This window comes from Anser brachyrhynchus (assembly GCF_964034855.1).
Source record: "Anser brachyrhynchus genome assembly, chromosome: 1".
Taxonomy (NCBI): Eukaryota; Metazoa; Chordata; class Aves; order Anseriformes; family Anatidae; genus Anser; species Anser brachyrhynchus.
In genome coordinates, this window is record NC_137694.1 from 116,240,485 (window position 1) to 116,267,082 (window position 26,598).

Consider the following 26,598-nt stretch of genomic DNA (forward strand, 5'->3'; position numbering starts at 1 on the left):
TTAAAAAAAATAAAAAAGCGAACCATATACCACAAAAGTGTGGGGTGAAATAATATGGAGGGAATATTTTGAAGCCTGCTGTACTGAGGTTTAGAAGCTTGCAGTCCATCCTGAAATGCAAACACAGTAGACATGCTTGAATGGGCATTAGCTCAGTTCCTTCATCAGGAAACTCTGCTCCAAGAAAGAGTTAAAAGCAGATGCCTTGCAAGAAGAGATAAATAGCGCAACTGGCCTTTTAGAATCTGGAAGAACAAATTCTACCAAGGCAGCAAAAAAAATCTGAAAAGTATACTGGAGTAAGTGGAGGTATGAGGTAGCTGAATAAAGAAAATTGCTGTGTGAACCCTGAGGAAAAGAGTTACTTTCATTCCAAGCAATCCAGAGGTATAAGTTCATTGGCCTGATGAAAACGTCAACAGGCTGCAGATAACTGCAGAGTAGGTGGAAGATACAGCATAATTTCAAATCAGGGTATGTTGCAGTGTTCCAGATATCTACTCCAGCAGTAATGGGAAAATTATGGAGAGTGGAGGCAAAAGAGTGTCATTGTTTCTTCTGGATTTATCATGGCATTCAACTGAGGTATGTTATGAGAAGTAGAAGAGTCACAGAGAGTTCTACATAAATGCACTGATAAAAACTGTTCTTGAAATATTGCACAACAGTGCCAAAAGGATTTATGGGGGTTAAGAAATTACTTCAGATAAAAAAAATAGTGAATGACAAAACAGTGTGAATTCAACATCCCTCTTTTTGTTTTTAATCAGGTATTACATATAGCAGATGTATTAGAGAACAAAGCCATTGTTTGCCTGGCATTAAGGTCTATATGCAGGTGCAATTGCATATCTGACAGATATTCTCATATACCATACCAAACTAGAGAAATTATTTGTCAGTGATTGTCATGTAGATAAATTATTTGCAGCTTGGAAAAGAAGGTTATAGAACAAGCAGATTATTTTGCATAACTTGTAAGCTTCATTTTTTTGCTAGCCATTTCGTTGTGCTTGAGATTTTAAAGTATTGCATTAAAGAGTAACATTTAGTGTCAAGTAACATGTATCCAGACAGCGCATGAACAGTATGACTTTATAGGCGGAATAACATAGTCAACAAAAGTAGATAAACAGACACAAAAGGGCTGAAACTGGAACAAGAGCAGATGTGAAGTGAAATCATTTGAAGACAAATGAAGAAACTGGAAGGAGGGCAGAAGGTGAAATCAAGGCATGGGAACAGCTAAACCTGAAAAGATTATGACGGTGGGAATAGTGCAGAAATCAAACAGATAACAGAATGTCAGAGACAGTCATGCAAATGCAGCCAAGGTCAGTTCAACAAGAAACGGACTGAACTGGCTGGTCTGAATAGGTTCAGTAAAGTGGGCTGGTGCCTTGTGCAGGGAAGTAGTTAAACTGGATTCCATGAAGGAACTAGCAGCAATGCTGTTCAGTTCCTGCTGTCTGCTGAGATCCTGGAAGATGTAGGAAAAGAAGGCATATAAAGAAATTTTGACAGGTTCCCTGCAAAAATGCTGATGCATAAATTAAAGCTTCAGCATAACTTGTCTTTGGTCATGTCTATGTTTTACTGAAGCCATCCTATTTGCTTCTAGAAAGCCTATTTCAGATTTTCATGCAGTTTGTGTCTTGAAATCTGTGGTTGAAATCCCTGTAAGACCAGTCCATAGGAGATGAACTGAGATCTGAATATTAATGAACTACTCAGCAGTGTTAAAAGATCATATTGCGACCAAATTTTCTCTGCCTGCCACTTGGCACCAAATAAAGCTGCAGGCTGTGGAGTGTGCATCCTCATGGACTAGGACTACTGAAACAGATATATTTGCACTCCCAGAGACCTTTGGACAGCTCTAGTCTTTTTTGTGGCCTATAGGGAGACTGGCTTTTCCTGTTGGTACAGCATCTTTCAGACATATTTTCCGTGAATGATAAAATCAGGAGAATGTGTGGGGCTATATAAGGCCACCTGGGTGCTGTCTTAATAGCAGACATGGGCTTTTGTTTCAGAATTGTCTTTGGCTTTCGGTGCTGTTAATCATCTCTGTTCTCATGCACACTCTGTGGTCTTTAAAGCCCTGAGAGAGCATTTTCAAGCACTGATGCCTGCAGTTCAGTATCAATATCCACATTTTAACACTCCTACAAATAGTCTGCTTTTGAGAAATGTAGAGAATCTAATGCACTTGGTGCCGACTTACTTAACCTTTTAGGAAACCAGCTAACTTATGGCAGTGGGTGGAAATATACGTCCTTTTACTTCTTAACAATTAGCTTGAGAAAAGCAAGTATGCCAAGCAGGAGATACTCAAAGTGACAAAATAGATTGTTTCCTGTTATGTTGCCATGTTTTGAAGGCCTTACCTAACACTAGTCAATAGTTGTCTCTGTAACACAAGAGTTCCTGAAGACTATAACTTTCCGATATGAATATGATAGTGTCAACAGTTCTCATTAAAAGAAGCTTCTGCTCAGGTCAGTATCTCCCCATTCAATCTCTCTTCTCTTTATCTGTTGCCATTTGCAAGCCTAAACAGCCAAAACTTGCAAACACTAAAATCAGGAGAGCTCTGAATTGTTTTCTGTGCTTCTAATTTTCTGCTTTACATGATGGATGGTAGGATTTATTGTAGCTCAGAGGAACAAAGCAGTTGCTATACAATCTGCCCCAGGCAAGCTGTCGTGACAACAGCCAAAAAGTAATAGCCGTGGTCCCTGAAAAGATTTTGCTTAGACTTTACGAAAGAATTCACCTTTGGGGCAGGTAGCAAGAATGGAAAAATGCAGCCCCAAAGGTCAGCATTTTGCAATGCTTATGGTATATGAAAATAGGAGGTTACAATGGAAACTATGGTGAAATCACAGCGACAATGGGTGTGGCCAGCACTCCCGTGCCATCTTCTTGTCTTGAAGCAATCATTTTCTTCCAGTGCAATATCATGGAATTATATGTCTTGCTCTCAAAGCTGCATTCAGTAGATAAATAATGACTACTCTGCTTTCTACAAAATTTGATCTTAAAATTGAGTCTGTTTAGCACTGTCTGGACAAATGTTTGCACTTTGCTCTTGGAAAATGATTTCCCTAATCTTTTTTGTAGTAGAAATGCCATGATCTATGTTGGACAGAATAAGCCTGGGGATAGTCTTTGTACATACAACTCTGTACCTCAAACTCTGTACCCTTCCCTTTATTACCCTCTTTTGTGCACTTCCAGTAGTGTTGTAGGTTCTGTCAACCTCAATAGTTGTCTGTAGGCTCAACTCATAATCCCCTTTGATAAAGTCTGGCAAACCACACATTTCAGTTCTTTTCAGTCAGCCAAAAGTTATTTTCCAGGAAGACTCATTTAAATGCACAAAAACACTCTTTTAATTTGGCCTGCCTTTTTCATACTGTTTCCTGAGAGGTCATCTAGCCTGGGCATCCGAAGCTGGTAATAGTACTGCCATATTTTTGTCCCACATAGTTCCAGGTTTATACAGCTCAAAGAATTTCAGTAAGAGGAAGTCCAAAATGGGTATTCTCACACAGCCCTTATTGCTGCTCATGAAAATAAAATTCCAATTAAAAAAACAAACAAACAAAAAAACTTAAGTTGCTCCAAAGGGGAGTTCCATTAAAACATTGCTGAGTTTCAAAGGTGAGGAAAAAACTAACCCAGCTGCTGGATTCTAACCCAGACTGTCAGTGCTAAGAAATGTGTTTGACAATTAGAGATTGTGTCTTCATGGAGGAGAATTCACAGTGGACTTTCTAGATTCAGTGACCCTAAGTAACTGAAACCTGACTGGGAGAGATGTCTCTTCCCCTTTCTGTTGTCTGAGATGTGATCTTGAAGATATGTGATGGGACATAGCAATGATATGTCGAACATGTGAGTTTTTCTTTGGCTGAGGAATGTTCTTCATGCCATAGAAAACACATCAATAGAAGGAAGGGATCCAATGGCTGAAAAGCTGGGGCTTTCCAACATTTCCCAGAAGGATTTCTGGTCATCAGAGTGGCTCTAACTGTAACTACTAAAATTCATACACCCCAGAATCATGGCTTGAGGAGAAGCCACAGGAACACCAGGGGGACTGACCATCCTGGATGATGTGGAGGAAAATGTTAGATCAGAGGAAGTATCTTCCTTTTCTAGTGGTCAATGGTTCTTGCCACTGACTGCTTCCAGCCCTGCTTCTCCCAGAATTCCCTGGAGCAACTATTCTGGACCATAACCCTTGGTCATTTCTTACGCCAGAAATCCTGCTTGTAGCTGAGGACAATTTCCAGAATTGAGTGCTGCAGAGCATTCTTCTCCACAACTATGGATTTGTTCCTATTGCAACAAAACCAGTGTTATATTAGAGTGACCTGTAGAGCTGTCTGCTCTTGCTCTTATAAGAAGGAGTATGGAAGTGGTACAGAAAGCATAGTTGCCTGCTGGGGTGCTACCAGCAATATGAGCAGATTATTCCCACAGAGAGATTTAAGTGTCCTGCTGGCTCACAATGCAACAAACCAAACATGCACCCACCACAGAGTATCAGAAAGCAAAGACATGTGGCTGGGTTCCAGGAATCTGAGGTGAATTTTGGCTGCTCCTAACATCTTGACCAGACTGAGAATTTAAAATAAATAAATAAATAAATAGATCCCTCTTGGCTCTGAAGCCCGTTTTCATTTTCACTCTGGTGTGTGGAAAGTCAGTTTGAATTTGAATTCCTGCTTATGAATCTGTCCCGTCTCTGGGCTAGAACCAAAACCAGAGGAGGCTCATTTCCAGAGTCAGGGAGAATGCAGCCAAAAGTGCATGGGAATGAGTGGCTTTTCTCAGGGGGTGTTTTTTTCTCCAGAACTTTCTACCACCTGGTCATTCTTTTGACATCTTGGGCGGTAAAGTAGTATGTCTGTACTTCTGTCATCAAGAAGCAACACCTCTGAGCAGGAGCTTAAATGTTGAAGATCAGGTTCACCATCAAAATTCTCTCTGTACCCTGACAGCAGCCTTGCTGAGGCTCTGAAATCCTGAGCCAGTCAGATAAAGAACACCTTCCCTAATGTGAATAGATAAGCCACATCTCAGCAATTGCTCTGTTTACAAAGCCAAGCTATTTGAGCTGAAGTTGAAGCTTTTGAAAGCACTAACTGCTGCGGCAACACGGTTTCCAAGAAGATCACCGCTTGCTTCATTGAGAACAGAGCTGGGCTCTTCTCAGCCAGATCCTTCCGTGTGAAACTCGTCAAGTGGAATAAAATCCCGTTCCAATTATATGCTTTTCATGTGCATAAATTTCCCTTAGGAACAACACTGTCAGCCACAACCTTTCATAATGCAAAGAACATATGGTGGAGGGCTTGTACACACACCACTGCTTTAAACTGTGGCAGGCTAGGTAATGTGCTGCGAATTCCTTGGTACAGCCACTCTTGCAATGTCAACAAAGGGGTGACAAAAGAAAGAACACAGAAAGATATCGATCAAGGGTCCTACCAATGCACACGTGCAGTGAGAGAACATGGGTAATGATTTCTTTGGAGTGGGAAGTTTCATGTGCCTGTTTGCATCTACATGCTTGGAGAACTGCATTTCCTAAAGCACCTTCAGGTCCAAAATTTTAACTAATTTGGAGGAATATGTGTAGTGAAGTCTGTTTTATCAAGAACTCTGTCAATAAGAAGCAGACGAAAGGTTTGATTCACAGTTTAGAGTTAGTTACAAGTAAATACTCTAACGCACACCAGAAAAATAGCCCAAAAAAGGAGACTATTTTAAAACAATTAAACATACAGTAAAGAAAGTGCAAAGTTCTCACACAGAGGGTTTCTCTGTGTTTAACAAGATCTCGTTTTAGATTAAATATTTTTGATTTCATGTATTCAAGTGTTGTGGTTTGGAAAGTATAGATTTCTATTTCCATGCAAGAAAGTCAGTAAAATTTTAGCTGTAGGGGATCTTCTAATAAGGTTATAAGAAAATAAATTTTGTGTTACTTTCTTACTTTTTTAATTAAATTCTTTCATGTGCACAGCAATGTATATTTTTTTACCAGTTTTTAGCAGAGGTAGTTTTAGTCCTGGAGGCGTGTCATACTGAATGACTAGGTATAATTCAAATAATGTTTGAGAAAATGGTATTTGGGCTTAGTTCTGCATTGTGTGTTACATTTTGTTAGCATGATGTGAATAGTTTCTGCTGCATAGGTTTTATAGTATCTGCTTTCAAATCAAGACAGATTTTGAAGTAATGAGCCCATAGACAATTTAGGCAGCATTCCAACCAGCTTTTTGTTAACACTTCTATTAAATGAAGGCCTTGGTATTATTGATGTAATTTTTCAAAAGCCTGTAATAAAAATAGAAAAAATAGCTTGTGTAGATTAAGGTGGAAAGCCAGCTGATACATGCAGAAAACATTAAGTTCCAATAGTTTAGTACTGAAACATAAAAGCAGTGTTTGGGCTTCAGAACTGAAATTGCTGCAGAATGAGGAGTGCCATGAATCATGGCAGAATGCTTCTGGCCTTGAGCCAGCAGAATTGAACATTTTACCAAATTGTTTTGATTTAGAAGGTGCGTTAAAAATAAACGCACTATTATAAGAGGTAAATTTTTGTGCTTTTCCTCCCTATCTTTACTTTAATTGTCATGAAATGGCTATAAGGTTTGCCTGTTCTATTATATCAATATTACAGTGGGAGTCTGAGTCCTGAGGGGACCACATATGCCATAATGTTAGGCACCAGTGTGATTTCTCTGGGAGCTGTGCTCCTTGGTGCTTCTGAAGATCTGGGCTAGGGAGACAAGTATTAGCTTTACACAGATATTTAGGTGCATAAAAGTACAAAGAGGTGTTTAGTTGTTCTTAGGTGACATGTTTGCTCAGGACATCTTGAATTTATTTTGTGCAAGGTTCATTTCTAGTCTGGTGTCTGGTTTTATATAACAACACGTTTTTCTGTACAGCAACTTTTGCTCAGGCAGACAGTGATAGGACAAGGTGGAATGGTTTTAAAGTAAATGAGGGGAGATTTATGCTAGATGTTAGGAAGAAATTCTTTGCTGTGGGGATGGTGAGGCACTGGAACAGGTTGCCCCATCCCTGGAGGATGCCCCATCCCTGGAGGTGTTCAAAGCCATTTTGGATGGGGCTTTGGGCAACCTGGTCTAGTGGGTGGCATCCCTGCCCACAGCAGGGAGTTGGAACTAGTTGATCTTTAAGATCCCTTCCAACCCAACACATTGATTCTATGTTTCTTTATTTATATGATGCACATGATTTTTTTTTTTATCTCATGAATTTGGAGTTCACAGCAACTGCAAATTTTTTTTATTTTCTTGATCCTGAGAAAAATAGGTAAGACTTGAAGTGTCACTGTGGTTTTCCTCATGCCTGGTGGGCACATGCTTATGTCCTGAGGGCACTGAACAATTGAGAAGTCCAGAGCACTTTTTCAGTAAAAGAATTGACTTTTGGATTCAAGATAAGTTGGAGTAACAGGTCTGATGCATAGGACTAACTTTTTCTACCAGGGATTCTAGTTTTATTGTCTCTTTTCCTAACTTCACTCTACACAAAGCCAACATAAGAGCTGAAAATGCCCCAAGCAAACCTCTTGTCATCTTGGGACATCCTTCTCAGCTTTATTGATCGAGTAAGTTTGGATAAGTATTTCAACTTATCTAGTCCAAACTTTTGAACACTTACCTCTTACTGTAAGGCCCAGGCTTATGGACTTTAGCACTGAGGTAAAGCTGAAGAAACAACATGTGAGTTTACACATTTTGGAGGGCATGAACTAACAAACTAACTTCTCCAGGGGTTTAGCTTGCCTAAGCAGCGGTGTGGGAACAACCCAGGAGCCTGTGGTCACCCAAGGAGAAATGAAGCTTGTTTAAGATATTTTGCTTGTAACAAAGGGCAAGTAAGGGCTGAGCACAGGCAGCTATTGCCAGGCAGCTAGGTTATGGCAACCTGTGTCCTGTTCTTCCTCTCCCCTTCTGGATGCTTACTGGTAAGGAACAGCACAGTTAAAGCAGAAGGAAAGTGGGGAATGGGAAGTTGGAAGACTACTTCTTATGCACATTAGCAGTGAGATCAACTCAGTCATCTCCTGAAGCTTCACCATAGCTTCCTCAGAGAGAGGTTTTGTATTTGTCATGTCCTGTTAAGACCCCCAGTCTCTCATGGGCTCTCTGCTAAATGAATGGAAAATTATGTTCAAAGAAAGGTATTGCCATTTTCAAGTCAAATGTGCAAAACTGAGAAATGCATATACAACTTAAATTTTATCCCTTTGTCCCACTGCTCTGTCTTCTGGAATGTGATAGGGATCCATAGGGTATTAGCAAAACAGCACAGTAATTAAAACCTGAACTGTGGTGTGTTTGCACAAAATGTGAAAAGCTTCATTCTGAGCATATCCCAGTATTAACCTCTCCTAATGATCCCTTACACTACAGCTGATTTCACACGTGCCGTGTTGCTGTGGATGCTGATTTGGGAGATGTGTGGGACTAGGGGACTAGCACATTAGAGTATCCATAATCAGCTATGATTTGGGCAGGTTCTCAAACTTTGCCAGAAGAAAGAAAAAGAAAGTTGCAGTTGGGGAGTTTTAATAATGCAAATTCAGTTACAGCTAAACATAATGTAATTGGATGGTGAAAAAGAATTTCTAGTATAGGTGTTCATCCATGACATTTTAGAGGGCTCTGCAAATAGAAGAGCCTATCTGAAAGCAGAAAAAGATATTCACAAGCATTTATTTTGTAATGAAAACTGATAGGAGCTGTTGCCATCTCCCTCATAGTAAATATAGAGAAAGAGATACCAGTGCAACAGGTTCATGGATTTGGGGAACAATCCAAGTCGTGTGAAATTCTTTAGTCTCTGGCAAAGAAAAAAAAATCACATCTAACTGTTGTCTTTTTAAATGCAAAACAGCTGCTGCCTACTGGCACTGCCTGAATGCCTACATACTTTACCACATGACAGCAGGATTCCAGCCTCCAGTTTCCTATGGTTGCATATCATGACATTATTCATGGCTGTTAATGACATTTAAATGTCTGTTTACCTATTCTGTTGAGGAAAGGAGAGATTTTACTTTTGTTAATGTCTTCTCTATGAATCTGAGATGGGAAGGATTTTGTTTGTAATCCACTCACCTTGTGCTGATCTCCTTTCCCCTGAGCAAAAAGAAGTGAAGGCAACCCAGCAATGGCTGGGCCATGGGATGTCTTTGCGGGTGATGCGGAACTACAGCTGTGCTGGACTAGCTTGTTGAAATATCTAATTCCTGGAAGCAGTATCTCTGGGAATATGGGCACAGAATAGTATCCAAGGACAACCATGTTAGTCTTTCTAGTGCTGTAGTGTCTCCCCTTTCACTGTTGCTGTTTGCATTCAGCTCTGGGGATCCCGTTGAATACTGGCATGGTACCAAAGGTAGCGTACAGGCTTTGTGACTGGAAAACCCTCACATCTCTTCCTCTCTGTGTTAAAGGTGTCCAGCTTTCCCCCAATCCTATCAGAACTACCTGTGTTTTCTATATCTAGGATGTAAGAGCTTTCCCCCAAATCAATCTGCACTATCTGTGTTTTTAGAATCTGATCTTATATGAGCAGAAAGACACTGAAGCCAACCCAGAATAAGTCATCAAAGAGGAAGAGCGTAGTGGCTAAACAGACTGGAAACTTTGGTGGTCAGGGATTTCAACTGCATCCGTGGCTGCTACAGCTCTGTGTGTTACAACCATGGTACAAACGTGTTTCAGATGAGTTTCAAACTCGCTTTTGCCAGCAGGAAAGGGGTAATCAATAATGTTGACTTTTAATTTTTCTTACTCTTTTCTTAATGTTATACAACCACTTGTAACCTTATTTATTTAGGCAATAAGGCCTTTAAGGGACTTTGATCAGCTTGGCTAAAGTTTCTTCAAAGATTAACTGACGTTCTGTAAAAGTACATCAGTTTCCTCTTAAGCAGGTATTTGCTTACCACGTAACTGGGTGTCGAGTGCTATGTAGTTATAAGGTTTGCCGGGCTCAGCTGTAGATTTCCTTAAGACATACTGCTGACATCACTGAGTCTCCTCTCAGACTTTTTTTTTTCCTCTCTCTCTTTCCCCCTCCCTCCCTCTCCTCCCTCTCTCTCTCCAGTCTCTTTATTCAGGTAATTCCAACTCAGACTTATTCCAACTTGTTTTTGACTGACAGTGAGGGAAGGGAGACTCTCTGAGGGTGTTTTTTTTTTTTTTTTTTTTTTTTTTAACCGTGTACATGTGCTTTATTGAAAAGACAGCCAACCTTTTATAAAAAAAGATTGTTTGACTTGTCATGACGATAACATCTAGTAAGGAATCTGAACATTGCTCTTTTACAGGTAAGAGGTATTTGTCAAAAATACATACATGCTTTACATGTTTTTTGGAAACTGCGGAACTGAAAGCTAATGAGTAGGTTATTTTCCTATTTCTTTCTTATTTTAGTAATTTAAGGATTTAGAAACTGGCTGTAAAAGAAAAATCTGTTTATAAGCTTATTCCTTCTTGTGAACTTTGAGATACAGCAGTTTAGCGATGATATGGCAAAAGCTGTCATGGTTTGGTCTTTCCACTGGTGCAAACTACTGAATGTGAGGTTTGTAATGTGTGTGGCTGATATTTTTGTGTGCTGGGGAGGGGGACAGATCCTGGATCTATCTTTGTAAATGTTTGCTTGTCAGAGACTTTTTCTTAAAGAAACATATAGCACTTTGGGGGCTCTTAAAGACATGTCTTTCAGTCACTGTTCATTTTTCAATGCAGAAATCAGTTTTACTTGACATACTGGGAAAATTTGCTTAGAACTTTATCCAGTCCCTGTTACCTATCTTTATAAGAAAAGATTATGTAAGTTTTCTGTGGTAGGTATAAGGAATGTAAACATGTCTGAGTTGGAGAACATTATGCATTTTCTTCCAACTTTTGCATGTGTATTCACATTACTTGTTTACAACAGGTTTGGCTTATCCTCAGTAATCAGAGTCCGAGCTGTGGTGCAAATTCCCTTCTCCTTCAGTGTAGCTTGTTTTTGCCTCCCTTTTTATTTTCTCATAGAGATCATGCTTTAAAGAAATTTACAGATAAGTTCCTTTTTTTTTTTTTTTTCCTCCATGACTTGCTGACTGCAAAAAGCAACAAAGCTATCTTTCCTTTGTAAACCAGGAGTGTCTACATTACTTTTCAGCTAGCCTTGTTTCCTCACTTGCCTTTAGCTGTATTGCAGATAGAAGCATTGCTAGGGTCTTTCTGATCACAGTGCCTGAGTACCTAACTGCCAAACCTTTTGTCTGTATTCTCCTGTGTTATTGTTAGCTGTGATTTCTTCTTTCAAAACTGAGAGGGAAAGGGGGCAACTTGCTATTACAGAAATGTCTTTTTTATTTCCTTTGTTGTAAAATGTCACTATGCTCTCTGCACTCTCTAATAATCAGTTTATAGAAGGGGGGAAACAAGCCTGAAAAGTAACTTAGTGCAGCTGGTTGTACAGTACAAACTGGCATTGCTTTTGTAGAGTGGAGTGTAGACGAGACCAAAAACTTCCCCAAGAATTTCACCCTGGTAAATGAGGCATGGCCTAGAGACAAAAACAGCAGCAGATGACTTGGGCTTCAGTCTTCCAGTGTACATACAATACTTCAGTTCTGTTACTTTTTATAGAGTTTCAAATGAAAACAAATAGTTCTTTTTTATCCTGGCTCCTCATGCAATGAAACAAACAAGTCATCAACCCACAGCCCTGATTGGAGCTGAAATTTCTGTTTGTCCAGATTTCATTAAAGCAGTCTGGAATATTATTCTCTCCTCCTCTCCTGTTTCTTTCTCCTAAGACGCACAGTTCACACGGACAGGCTGTGTTCTTTGGGAACAGGTAGAGACCAAAGCTGTGAAGTACCAGATGGTACTCTTGTGAGGGGCCAAGAAAAACAGAAACTTAACTGTTTTGCATGCTCAACCTCAGAAAGTTTTGAAATAAATTTTGATTCTCTTTGCTTCCAGGAAAACCAAAACTGATTATAGGGTGACTTTTTTTTTTTTTTTTTTTCCAATTTATGAAGCTAAAAACTCTTTACTTTGTTGGATCTCCTGTGTATATAAACATTAGAAAAAAAAAAGAAAAAAAAAAACAAAAAACGTTGGCTGGAACATCAAACAGTTAAAATCAAACATTTCAGTCCAAACAGATTCATTAAATGTTGAATGTAAAATGTCTGAAAGCTACCTTCCTGCTTAGCTGTCCCTAACTCCTTGGAAATGACTTACCTGAATGAGTTACTACAGGCTTGAGGCTCTCTTTAGCACTCAATGTATTTGTTTCATTAACATGGTAAATAGCTTGGCATTAAGCGTGTACATGCTCTTGGAATAAACAGGGCACAGTTCAAACAGGCAGCTCTCTTGTATTGGCTGTAAATTAATTGAACTGCCTGCTCATTCTAAGTCTATTTATCCTGAATGGTGTGAAATGCACATGGATAGCAGCCAAAATCAGTGGATACATTACTAATTGGACTGGAGGAAGGAAGAAAAATGGCAAGTAGTAACCACAACATCTTTCTCACCTCCTAAGAGTATGAAATCGTCTTTGTATGACTAGCAATCTCTGAGGTTCATGGGAAGTTAGGGGTCATGATTAGGCAGAAAGGGAACAAGAATCAACATGAGTGCTCTAAGTATTATCACGCTTTTGGGAAAATATATCTGCAGTCATTTTTACCTGAGTGGAGAAAAGTTTTTGGCAAATCCCATCTTCTAACAGAGCCCTTTGCAGTCCTTGGGCTGTCTATGGTGAAAGGCTGAAACCAGACTGCTGGGACACAGGTTGGACCCATCATGTATCTCAGGGAAGTATCATGGTGTTACGCAGAATTTGTCTGTCTGCTGGACACCCTTGGTGATACTGAAAAGCCTTGCAAGTTTTTAGTCACCAAGGCTTGAGAAGTCCCTTGGCCTCCACACTCAGGAGATCTGTCCCACTTTGCAGGTGTCAGTGGCCGGTGACACCATCCTTCCATTTTACAGTGATTCATTTTGATCTATACATTTTGATATTCACAAATCCCCTGCCCTCCCTGTGTTGTGTCTGCCAAGGTATAGGAGAGGGCTGCCTTTCTGTTGCTTCCCAGGAGAGCTTTTTGCTTAAGAGATGTCTTTATTCCACTAGGTTCAAACTAGCCCCTGAAATTTGACCTTGAGGGCATACTGCATTTTAGCTAGCTCTTAAGGTGGAGAAGTCTAAAGCTTGGGAACTGAAGCTTAGTAGCTTTTAAAACCTCATTTGACTCCTTTCTGGTTTGTTTTTCTCATGGAGATTGTCAGCTAGATTTGTCCATGCTTAGAGATGCTAGGTATGCCACCTTTCTTTTGTAAATCAAAAGTGATAAGGTAAAATAAGTTTTAACTGGAACAACAGTATGGCCTGATTAGATTAATTTAATCTCCATTTCTTTAACTGAGGTGATTCACTCTTAGTTAGATCATAGCTTACAGGATACCTCTCTAGTTCTACACTTTGAACTTTTCCTTATCTAAAATTAGCACTTTTGAATTGAGGCTATATGATAAATACGTTTGTCTGTTGAATAAATTACTGTAATCAGTAATGAAGCAATATAGGAAATGGTACACATATTTAGATGACTTAACAGGCACATTATTAGCATAAAATGATGAAGAGCAGAAAATTTAGTATGATGAAAATGTCCCCTTTTCCTTACTTGGATTGCACAGTCTGACAATAAACAAACAAACAAACAAATAAATGAAATATTTGTTTGAAAAATTTTGATCATTAAGTAAATTTTCCAAGGAAAATTTCAACCAAAAAATGTTTCTGTATATTTCTGATCATCTGTAACATTCTCCCTAAATGCCCCTTTGTCTTGTGCCTAGTGATTATCCTACTCAAAGCTTCCTGCCCTTGTTCCTGCCCTTACTCTTGCTAACTTTCATGCCAGCTGTCCTCTTCTGAACCCCCCTCCTGCCTCTCACCCAAGCAAACAGGCTTCAGTTTCCTGCTGCCTTATCCAGCAATAACGTTTCCTGAAAGTTTCCTTCCTCAAACACTTAAACACCAAACCAATCAACAGTCCCCTCTCTCCACAATAAACAGCCAAACTACAGCTAGTGCAGCAATGGGTAAAAGGTGTGCTTTCTGCAACTTTCACAGCATTTGAGCAAGGCTGGGCTTATTTCAAACACTGAAGGTAATCAGCACATTTGAGGAGGTGTTTGGGTGATACAGACCACTTGCAAATATGATTCATTTTATTAGGCAAATGACAAAACATTCTTGAACATGCAAAAGCCTAAGATGAAAAAAAAATAGAGTCTTTTAAGGCTGCATTTTATTTTATTGCTGCATTGGGCCTCATTAACAGGCACACTCAGTGGCCTCTGTGGTACATGGTGGTTGGTCTCTTGCCTGTTCCTGGTCTTCTGTTTTTAAATTATAACCCCTCTTTATCTAAGACTAGGTAGAAAGGCATCTGTCATAAGAGACTCCATTTATGAGTTATAAATTAACATAGTGAACATCAGCTCATGGGTGCTGGCCTTCAATATGTGGACTACGTTGTGAAATATGCTAAGTAAAAGGTGCGAAAATCTCTTGTCAAGGCATAAGAAAGAGTCAAAGACTGAAATAACCTGCAGTGTAAAATGCTTCCAGAAGACTAGAGGTGAATGAACACGACTAAGGCAGGTGTGGGAAAACTAACAGTGCAATTTATATCTATGTATAATGGGCAAACAAAAGGTTTCAGGTCTGGTTCTTGTTTGCACTGTGCCTTTTAATACTGCTATGAGAACTGTAGAGGTTCTTCAGCTGGTGGCATCTCACCATGAGCTCCAAGTTAAGATTTGTTTGGTTTCATTTGTGAGACAGATTTCAACAAGCAAAATTCAGAGGATTATGTTGTATTTCAGTTAGATTTTTACAGGTTTAAGGGTCTGTCATACTGCCAGGAATCTTAATAATGTATCTCCTACCTTTGGTCTTCTTGAGTTAATTCTGTCAACAAGTTTAAGACTACAAACCTCACTCCCTTTCCTCAGTACAGGCCACAACATTATGGGTGGTTCACCCCAGGTTTTAACAAGTACCTGGTCCAGTTCATTCCTGGTCTGTTCTATTGTAGCAGCTACATATAATATATGTGTATATGTATATATATTATATGTAGCTGCTATATATATATTTGGAAGAAGAATATCAAAAATTTAGTGTTGATTTCTTTTTCTGTCAGAATGAAATGATCATAGCTGGGCCTTGACCATGACTCAGAATAGTATTTATTGGTAGTAAATCTCCCTCCCCTAGGTAAGGTCTCAGGTGATAAGGAACATATAATATTTTAAGACTATTTTATAATGTTTATGTGCCAAGGTCCAAGAAAACAGTCCAGCAGAATGATCCCAGTGATGTATCCTCCTACTGCATCTAGGTGCAGGGTTCTGCCTTTGCAGATGCATTTCTGGTTTGCAAATAGTTAAAACATAAGGAGTGTGTGAGTGTGTGTGTGTGGGGGGGGGTCTTTAAATGCTACATTACTTGTTTAGATCTTGTAAATAATGATTAGACAATCAAGGAAAAGCTTTTGCTTCTGATTAATCTAAATGATCTTAAGAAACTTTTGAACCACCCATGCTGCTGAATAAAGACTGAAAGTGTCACAGAAGTCAATGACCTTTGTGTTCTCACTAGAAACTAATTTAAGCATGTTACTAATAATACTATATGAACTTAAACATTAACACTGGAATCCACAAAATTCTTTGGATGAGGATCAGCTTCCCATTCCCCAGCTTCAGAAGAAAACAATGGTCAAAGTTTCAGAATTTGCTGTGTTCCCAAAACTACAGATGCTATTAACAGAAATAAATTAGCCCTATTCTTCAGCTTTGCTCACCTGAAGACATGACATGTCACTGAATGGCTCTGGCTTAGTCTTCTTTTCTTCTTCAGCTGATTACTAGTTCTATCTTGCTGAACGGGTGTTTAGGCATGGTGAAAAGCAGGGGCAGATTTGATCAGCACTGTGAAAAGAGGAACCTTTGAAAGAAGCAGTGGTGAAAAAGATGCAGGACATTAGTGGGTGTGAAAAAGCAGAGCTGAAATAGATGTGGGATATAGATTGTTTGCAGGGAGACCCAGAAATCATTTTTGGAGGTGCGTATGTAAAAACATTACACATGAGGAAGCCCTTTGAAGCACAAGCAGGATGATTCTTTACTTTGGTAAGGGTTGTGGTGACAGTGTATATGTTGATGACATGGACAAGCAACTTGACATATGGTGCAGAATGTCATTGGCAAGAACCTGTAAAACAGAGCTGACATATCCCTGTGCCTTGTTTCAGTGTCCTGGATAGTTTGCTTTTTACAGAAGAACCTTGTTCATCTATTTCAGTACATAACATACATTCTTTTATGATAACTAAATGTTGTGGTTTAACCCGGCTGGCAGCTAAACACCACACAGCCGTTCGCTCACCCTCCCCCCTCCCTCTCTGGGATGGGGGGAGAGAAACGGGAAAGTGAAGCCTGTGAGTTGAGATAAAGACAGTTTATTAAGACAGGAAAATAATAATAACAATAATAATAATAATAGTGATAATGGTAATAGTATTAACAATAATAATGTGTAAGAAAACAAGTGATGCACAATGCAATTGCTCACCACCCGCTGACCGATGCCCAGCCTATTCCCGAGCAGCCGGCCCCCCCACCCCGGCCAGCCACCCCTATATATTGTTTAGCATGACGTCAGATGGTATGGAATACCCCTTTGGCCAGTTTGGGTCAGCTGTCCTGGGTCTGTCCCCTCCCAGCTCCTGCTGCACCCCCAGCCTGCTCGCTGGCAGGACAGAGCAAGAAGCCGAAAAGTCCTTGGCCTGGTGTAAACACTGCTCTGCAACAATTAAAACATCAGCATGTTATCAGCGCTCTTCTCATCCTAATCCAAAACATAGCACCCTACCAGCTACTATGAGCTACTTAACTCTGTCCTAACTGGAACCAGGACACTAAACTATATGTATGATGGAAAAGTACACCAAGTTATTTAATCTTACACTGGATTCCACACCACACATCTGTCATAGGATTTAACCCTCAAGTTTTCATCAGTATGGGTCAGATTAACATATATTTCTTTAGGATATTCCTTGTTGAGGTATACACATATGTGATACAATTTACATACGTAAGCCTGGTGCTACCAGGAAGTGTGGGTGTACCTTCACGTATGCTGGAACAGTTGATTTCCATACAAGCAATAAAATTGCCACCTCTCAGAAGCACTGGACTTGCTATGCAGGTGCAAGGACAAGGTAAATCTCAGCTGTCTAAAAGTTAGAGATCTGGTCTCAGATCTTCAGGCACTGCAGGGAGATGGGCATGTCCAGGAATAGAGAAAGAAGGGATAGACTTGCTGGGTGGAGGTGTCAAGCTTTCTCCATTGATTCTAGTAATTTAGAGGACTAACTAGACAGAAATCTTTTAGATTTCTAAAGTGAACAGAGAGGAATTCAGCCTAGGGAGTCCAATAACTGATCTTACAGTGTATGTACCTTTTCCAGTGGTTCAGTTTTGTACATGTTTGGCAGCCAAATCAGAACTAGTGTCTCACATTGAGGTTTCTAGTTATCTCAAATTCCCAGGCAAATTTTAAGAAAAACAAATATCCAAATTTCTTTCAGACAAAACTTACTGGTAGATAAAGAAGAAACATCCAAGGCCTCACAAGCGTGGTAGTCGGAGCCTTCCTGAAGAAGGGGTGCCTCCAAGAAAACAAATCGCTTGTTATCAATACTGATGCAGAACATATCTTATAATCTGATCATGTTATTTATCATCATGCTGTAGGTCGACAATATGCTTTGCAGTGAGCTGAACAAAGAACAGGAAAACTTTAGATCTGCTTAAAATGATTTCGAATCTAACAGCAAGTGAGGCATGACGCAACACAGATATATTACTTGCTAGGTGAACATGATGACTAGCAGATGTTTGTTAAAGTTGAAATGTGTCTCAAAGCAGGTGTATTTTCTGGACTTGTTTGGAAGGTGGTGGTGGTGGAATTTCATATATGTCAAATGGGAAGCTGGTCTGGCATGTAATAAGAAGTGCCTAAAACATGAAGGGAACAAAAAATCCCAAGGAACAAGCATTCATAAGACACAGCAGTGAGCTATCAAGAAAGAACAGAAGAAAACAAAGTTATGAATAGTAGGGCAGTAGTTGTGGAAATGTTAGGGCATGAGCTTTATGGGTATGAAGTAAAGAGATGTTTCCATGAATGAAGTGGAAAATTACAGTAGAAATATTAGAAAGGAAATACAATTTTTACTCTAGAAGTTTGAGTGACTTGTTCCTGAGACAGATGAGAAAGACTATGAACAAGAGGCTCATTGGGAAATGGCTAATTAAAGAACTGAAATTCTGGTTGACTGATATGAAGAAAAGGTGGATTTTGGAGATGCTATGGCATCAAGCTGCCTGCGGACAAGGTGTCTGAACTGTACTGTGAGTGGAGTAGAAGAAGCACTCTCAGGCAGAACATGGGCTTTGGGAAAGAACGGGTGTGACAGGGTTTCACCGGGGCAGTCAAAGGAGTTTTCAGTATTGCGATTAAGCTGTCAGCTGCCTAGTGGAATAACAGTCTCTGAGACTTTCTAGCAATGCCATATCCTAACTTCATTTGAAACATGCTGCTGCAATTTGATATATTCATAATCTTAATTAGCTACTTTTTGAAATCACTTATCTTCAACAATTATCTACTAAATATGAATTCTAGTCAATAGTACTAAAATGACACATAAGTGTCTGCTGGGTCTGGTTACACAGTGTTTTACAAAGAAAATTGTGTCTTTTTAAAATTAAATATTACAGGAAAAGTACAGGAGGTTAGAGATCAAAAAGTTTGATTTTTCCACTGAATGAATGATCTCTTATGGGAAATGTAGTTGATTTCCTCATACCCCGGTTGTTCTTTATGCCTGGACTCTTCAGCCAGACTATATTTCCATTGATGTATCAAGCCTTGTAACAGGGTGACAGAAAGAAACTGGGGAATGGTGGTATTTTTGTTCCCATAAATCAGGCTGCTTGGAAAACATCAAAGCAATTTCTGAAATTCATAGCATCTGGAAAACCTACAAAAACACAAGGTAGAAGTTGCTGAATATTGTAGACTTTTAAAAATAAGTTTGCGGTATTCTGAACGTCTTAGGAAACTGTTCCCAACAGAACATGAACAATGTCCTATTCAGTCTAATTACTTCAGTGATCAAAGTTAGACTTTCCCAGGTTTCCAACTGTAAAAGATTGTTGAGCTTTTGAGATGACAAGGGATCGTAAAGGAACAGTCATAAAGATAAGGTATGTGTAAATAAACAAGCAAAATAACCTCCTTTCAGAATAAGGAAATATAGTGACTTTGAAAACCAGCATGAGCTTTTTCTCTTGTTTGTGCACATTATCACTGTTTGTTTTTTTTTTCAGCATGTTGTAATGTAGCACCACAGAGGTTTCATGGAGATTCCCAAGAAGCTATCAGACAAAGGAAAATGACTTGTGAATTACACAGTTAAATCCTCAGAGCTCAGCAGTACAGGCTGGTATTGCTTCTGCTGTCTTCGGCTAGGATGGACTGTAGTTCACTGCACAAGTTTCACTTGTCACTGAAGCAGCCAGGAAACCCAGCTGGCCTTTCCAGTTACAGAAGAGTGGGATTTTTCAGCCAAAAGTCTTATGAGCTGAAAATGCAGATTTAGGTCAGATGTAAGATTTAGTGCATTCATGTTAACAAGATAAAGCAGCCTAAGCTGAAAGAAGTCTGAAAACAATTTTGAAAAGTATAAAATTTTATTTTGACTTTGTAGAAGATAGATATTATGATCTTTCATTTCAAGCAAGGTCTTGTTCCTCACCTGATTTAAATTGGACATACACACATATCTATACAAACATAAAATCAGAGTAACAGGTTTTGTTTTGGTTTGAACAAATAGTGTCTTCAGTCCAGAAGAGCATTGTTATTATTTTTATCATTATTATTGTTATTTATTTGGCCAGAAAAACTTTTCTTTTTGTTCAATCTCAGTGCATTTTTTGTTTGTTTTGATTTTTTTGGTTTGGCGGGAAAATTGCAAAACATTGATGTGCACCAATACTTTCATGCTATTTCCTCTCTTTCAGAAGCCACAGTCTCTGCTGCAGACTGAGGGGTCTGTGTCATGGAAATTGGCAGGGACTGAGTAATTTGGGAAAGCAATGAGGAAAACAAATATTTTTTTCCCTCTGATTACTTTTGAGTTTATCTGCATGGCATACAATCTAGGACTAAGTAACCTCCTAGTCTACTGGCTTAGGAAATATCTTTTTCTTTAAAAAAAATTATAGTTGTTATTTATTTATTTATTTTCAGTATAACAGTGACAATAATGTTCTGTACAATGATAACATTTTCTTGGCAGAAATGCTAAATACTTAACCTAGTTTAATTTCAGTTCAGTTCCCTCACGACTAAGGGATACAAACAGTCCATATATTTAAATCCACAGGCTAATTTCAGCTTAATTTGGTAGACGAGCAGAGGCTTCAGAAATGATGTTCCAACAGGCTTTATGAAACTAGGTGGGTCTGTAAGCCAGAGAGACTTTATTAATGCCTTTAGTGAGAAGAAATCAAGGGGGACCAACAGTAATTGGACATCAGAGAATATACATGGAGGACAGTGCCATACAAAAGTCTTTGCATAGTGCTTGCATGTTATTACGACCCTGGGGCTCACCCTGCAGATGCAACAGAGGGAGGGAACAGGGCTTTGCTGGCCCCTTCCCCATGACCTGGTAGCTCTCACCACCCCATGAGCTACAACTGTGGCCCTTGTAGGATGGAAAACAGAGTCAGGAGTAGAAAGGTGAGGGTCCTACAGTCTTCTCTCTACCAGGATATTACTGGTGAGAAGAGGAGCCCTTTGGTCTCAGCATACCACCTTTCACCAAGATACTCAAGGCCTGAAATACCCTACTAAATGGAGTGTAGAATGATACAGCTGAACACTGTCATTTCCATATAAAACTCCCTAACGTTTCTCACTATAAAACTTTGATTTTTTTTCATCACTCTCATAAAATATCAATGCATTGAAGAGCGCTACTGGAGCACTTCATATAAACAGAACAGAGACACCAGCCAGCCAGCAGTTTATACTACTTTTACATTATCACTGTTAATACTTAAATCTCCTTAGCACAGAGGTCCAAGGAAGCAGTGGGGATCAGACCCCATGTACCTCCATCCAAGTGTGGAAACAGTATTTCCAAGGATGCTGGGAATCTCATGTCTTTGCTCTGAAATAACAGGTATAACTAAATTCCTCTAGAGGCCTTTCCTCCATCTCCTTTACCCGCCCTCCCCCTCCTCCCCCCAAAATGTGCAGAAGTGGAAAAAAGGGTATTTTTCCATTCAGTGCATGGAGAGTATGAAAGCTTGGCACACAAGTGAGCTATGTACTGGAATTTGGGTGGGTCTAGGAAAAAGCACAGACTTCAATGGAAAACATATATGGGTGTGTGTATGTATGTGTGTGTGTGTGTGTATGAGAAAAAGCCTTTAAACCTTAAATTAACCACATCCGTGGACTGGTCAGGGAAAAAAAATAAAAAGTGAGAAAAAAATGCCATGAAATGAAGCTCTTAGACATTACTGAAAATAAGCAGCCTTCCACCAATGTGAAAGTGTCATTATTGTTTTTAATTTGGCCTAGACCACTTCAAAGCAGCAGGTGAAAGCCCCTTGTTTATACACCCATGCAGTGTTTTGAGGATGTTTGGGACCCCTGTGACCATTTCTATCAGCCCTGGGCTCTGAGACCACAGTCAGCAAGGCAGGTGAGGAGGCAGCGCTTGGCCAGGGGCAGCTGCAAAGTCAGGATGGGAATGTGGCCAGGAATGGGGATGGGGTGTGTGAGCCCCTGGGCAACACCAGTGGTCTTCCAGGGACAGTGGTATGTCCTCTTGGGCATTGCATTGGCAAAGCTCAAGGGAAACTTGATTGAGCAAAGACTTTACTCCAAGACCATATCCACAGGTTGTGGTTACTGGTCATTGTGGATGTCACATTGTGACGTGACATTCTTCTGTGTCACAATCTAGAAACTTTATTAAAGGAAAGAGTAACACTAAGAGAAACATATGCTAATGAAGAGGCATTCAATACTGACTCTAAATACATCAAAATCTCCCACATTAATACTTCACTTTTGCAACTGCTTGTGATTTACAGAATAACCACCACATTTATGAAAATATACATACCATAAAGTATTATTTTAAACAGTAGATATGACCCTGTGATTTCTATGTAAGTGCACATATATATTTTCCTGTGAAATAGTATATGTCCTGATTTTATTGGACAGAACTGATTTTTCTTTTCAACATTTAAAAGTTGTAATGTTTTGGTTTTTTGTTAATTATCTATCAAAAAAATCATTTGAAATCAAGTAAAACTTGTTCTCCTTATATCAGGTATAAACAATCAGGGGAAATGGGTACTTGGTGCAATATAAAATCTTTGTAGTGCAGAAAGAATGGAGTAGAAATGAACAATTTTGAAGCTGTTGTGTACCTCAAAGAGAAAGCAGGACAGACTTTGTAATTCACAACAAAGTAATTCATTATCAAAAAATAATCAAGTAGTCTGTATGTGTGTCTGCTGTGCCAGCATCATCATTTGTGCTTTGCCTACGAGAGAAAGACATCCAACTTAAAAATCATTAGGTTAGGTTGAGAGAGGTACATACTTTGTTTCACAGGCTGTATTTTGCTAGCGTGAAAGAAGCGTCACTTTTTTGAAAACTTTTTCTACTGTATGAACTTGTTCACACAGGTAGGGCAATTCTTCTTAACCAAATAGCTTCTTAAGAAAATCAGCTTGTAACAAGTTTAAAGATGAAACCATGACAAACCCATCCCTCTTTCTTGGAAATGTGCTTTTAGACTATTACAAAAATCACAAGGCCAAATTCATTGGTATGTCCTGGTCCTGCAGAGACCAGACATAAATCTGGCTTAATTAACAGGTTACTCTGTATTTATTACTGCTCTGCATAGATGAAGCAGGACAAAGCAGCTACACAGTACAGGAAGAGAAACACAGAAATGGTCACAGAGGAAAAGCTTTTCTATAACAGGGTCCATCCTCCTGCTGGGTCAAGGTGGGCTATTTCTCCAATTAGATTTGATTCTGTCCACATAAGGCACAAGATTAGAGAAATTTATCCAAAATGCTGACCTGTGGGTGCTATGTTTTTTTCCCTTGCTGGTTTTCTTGCCTTTTGCAGGCAGCCCTACCAAGATTTTCAATAGCATGTGTATTTTTATATATTTAAAAGAAGCAGATTTTTTTTTATTTTTAGTGGAAAATTATTTGCATAGACTGATATTTAAGTTTTGAAATTTAATGATTGTATAGAGATGGAAAATTACAAGCGTTTATTTCACGAGTGTCTGCAATTGTGTACATACAGTGAGATGTTTATGAGGTACTAAGGTTGTTCCTCCAACAACGTAATCTCTCATTGTATGGGCTAAAGGAGTGCTGTGGTTTACAAGAAATGCAGCTTTCATATGTAGAGGTCACATGAAAAAAATCTGCCATAGCAGATAGCCTGACACACTGCAGGGAGCCTCACCTCCCTGCCACACCTACACTGAGCTATGAGAGCCGTGGTGTGCAATGACTAATTGAAAAACAAAGCCCAACTTGACTGGGATACTGTGCAATGAACTGGCATTACAGATGGTAATTAAAAAGAGAGCTGCTGAGCTGCTGGATGAATTCATACTGTACAGTTGACATAGAGGTAGGAGCTGATGTCCCTGCTCATCAGAGTGAGACAAGGCTGGTGCTGGGACTTGGTGCCCCAAGTTGCATTTGAGGCTCCAATATCTGTAGTCCAAGAAAGGAACCAGAGGCACAAACCACTCTAAATGATTTGAAATATCCCCCTGCTGCCTGATAAATACCTTTAATGTACCAGCTGTGGTAGATGAGAAACAGATAGAAGTGGCTCTGGTGAAAGGCAGACTGAAGACATTTTAGCTAGCTTTTGTGAACAATCAGAAGAATGTTGACTTTCCCCCCTGCTTCTTGCATAACCATGACTAGGCACATTGCTACTTGCTTTCAGCCACCTGCTGACAATTAAATTAAAAATCTACAGTAATTGTGTGCTTTTGGTTTTGGTTGCTTGTTTGTTTGTGAGACCAGATTTTTATTAGATTAAGAAATGAATTGGGAGAAAAACAAACAAACAAACAAACACACACCAAAAAAAAAAAAATAAATAAACTAGACAAGCTTTCTGTCCCACAAAACCTTTCTCAGGTCTGAAACAAAACCAGCAAATTTCAAAACACCTGCAGGTTGGCAGGTCAGTTGCTGTGAGTTTAACTTTACAAATATTACTATTAATCCATGGCTGAGTAGGCATTTGTCAACTTGTGAAGCAGTGGGTGAGTACTGGTGAGGTTAAAATCAAGGTGTTGCCCTTTACCTGCTGTGATGCTGTGAAAGAGGAGAAAACTAGGACATAACCAGCAAATAGTGGGCAGGGAATAACAGTCCTGGCAAACTTAGGTGGTAGCCCAGTCCTGTACTTTTGTGCTCTGCATTGACCTGAAAGGGGACTCCCTTCCCTGTAAGCTTGGTCAGACTTTACAATGTGAATAGTAGATGGGTTCAGGCTCATAATTTTCTATACAGTTATAAAAGTCACCACCATGTGACTAAAATACTACAAGGAAACAGAGCCACTCTTTGTTGTGTACAGAAACATGAAACAGTCTTGGCACATGAGCTTATGCAGAGAGATTACACCTAGGTGACTGATACCAAGTAGTACATAGATACGCATAAAGAAAGGTAAAATATGCCTCAGGGCAAGCAGCTAAACCACCTGAAATCTGAGAGAGGAGCAGAGCAGTCTCTCTGGGTGCCTTTTCTGTGCTGATTTCCCTGGCCACCAAGCGCATGGGAGCATGCTGTAGCCAGGTGGCCTGTCAGGAGGAGAAAGGCAGCAGGAGCTGTCAGAGAGCACATTCTCATAGGAGCCAAAGCAGTTGGCTTTGGACAAGCCGGTTCCCAAAAAATGAATTAAGTACTTAAGTAGGACTTAGGTAGGCCTTAGTTGACTAAGTGAAGAAGTATTTTGCAGAAAATCCCTGCCCAGCTTCTGTCTTGAGCTGGAAGTGCTTGAAGTGTGCAGGTGCCTCCGTTTCTGGCACTCATTTTGAAGGGCGCCCAACAGTTATGAGTTCAGGCATGTCACAAAGTGCCCTGTAGGACACCAAATGTCTCAGTGTTTATCTTGTGTCTAAGCAAGATGAGCCAGAAATGAGGCATTCCTTGGCTTGACTTCAACCTCCTCCCAGCATGTCCCCTCCTCTTCTTCTTCCCATTCCCTCCTGCGCAGGAAGGCTCCCTGCACTGCATGGCTGCTGCCATTTGTGTTCCAAAATCTGACCATTGAAGGAGGTGGAGATGAAACTCATCCCCATGCCTGGGGCGAATCATTCCCACATTTCCACCCTTGTAGGGGAGTTTGCTAATAGGGAACTAGGGAGATGGGTAGACTACTCTTCCTAATTAAGCTACACCACTGCATGGATGAGGATTTATAAGGACAGAAAGCAAGAAGACATCAAGGTTACTCTGTGATCAAGCTGTTAGGGTGCTCAGCTGGCCATGGACAGTGTGAGCTTCAGTGTCTGCACCAAAGAATATTTATGTTGCTTCTGGACTCCCAAAGAAAAAGACACCCAAACTGTTTTAACATAGGTGTAGAAACACCCCAAAGCATATAGTCTCGGCATTAACTTTGGAAATGGCTATTTTGTTTTGACTGACACATGAAGTAAACAAATTAATAAGAACGTGTGTTTGCTTGTGACCAGTCTTGACAAAAGCCTCAGCCCAAACAGCTGAGGCCTTGCAAAAACTGAAGCCCTTGAAAATGGAACCATGTAATAGAGAGGTCAAGAATAGGTGCTGTGAACCTGAAGTAAGATATCTGTAGCACATAAACCAGTGTGCAGTCTTGTGAGAAACAACTCTGCTGACCATCTACACACATCTCTAGTGTTGTGGTAAGCATAACTACTTTGAATCTTTTGATTCACAGAGAGCAGGAAAGAGGAGAGGAATGGGCTATTTCTCAAAATGGAGGAAAATAGCATAATGAGACATAACTTCATGGTAAAGAGAAATACTTCAGGGAGAAAGTAGGACAGGACCTAGCTACTAAAAGCCCCTGAAAGCATCATAGAAAACAGGACAGCTGTAGTTATTAGGGTCTCTTCTAGTCCTGGTCCTAGTATTGGCTGCTACTGCTGAGTGGGATAAGACATCACTCCCATCCTCTCTTTAGTTCATCTTCTCCAGTGTGGTGTTGCTGAGATGCTTACCTGTGTCAGAGGCCTAAAGTGAGGAGTAACTAATGTTTTTACAGCTGATGAAAGAGGTCAGT

General features: G+C 39.8%; 2 protein-coding genes across 12 annotated transcripts in view; one reads left to right on the plus strand and one right to left on the minus strand.

Annotated features, from left to right (window-relative positions):
• The window catches only part of LOC308187701 (uncharacterized protein), a gene marked incomplete at its 3' end in the record, with an annotated part of 34,395 nt that overhangs the window by 7,204 nt on the left and 593 nt on the right, over positions 1-26,598 (minus strand). The window lies entirely within an intron of this gene.
• The window catches only part of KCNJ15 (potassium inwardly rectifying channel subfamily J member 15), a 37,887-nt gene that overhangs the window by 3,108 nt on the left and 8,181 nt on the right, over positions 1-26,598 (plus strand). Inside the window, exons 1-2 of one of the 11 annotated variants that reach the window (XM_080594540.1) lie at positions 10,198-10,399; positions 10,506-10,656. The exons of 4 other annotated variants lie outside the window; for them this stretch is intronic. In XM_080594540.1, the coding sequence (XP_080450666.1) occupies positions 10,601-10,656 (56 nt within the window). In that variant the 5' untranslated portion in view covers positions 10,198-10,399; positions 10,506-10,600. Of the gene's footprint in view, positions 1-348; positions 586-9,803; positions 9,828-10,168; positions 10,400-10,440; positions 10,473-10,505; positions 10,657-21,406; positions 21,431-26,598 lie in introns of those variants that run through there. 6 more of the 11 variants (XM_080594532.1, XM_080594536.1, XM_080594537.1 and 3 more) reach the window with 6 other exon arrangements.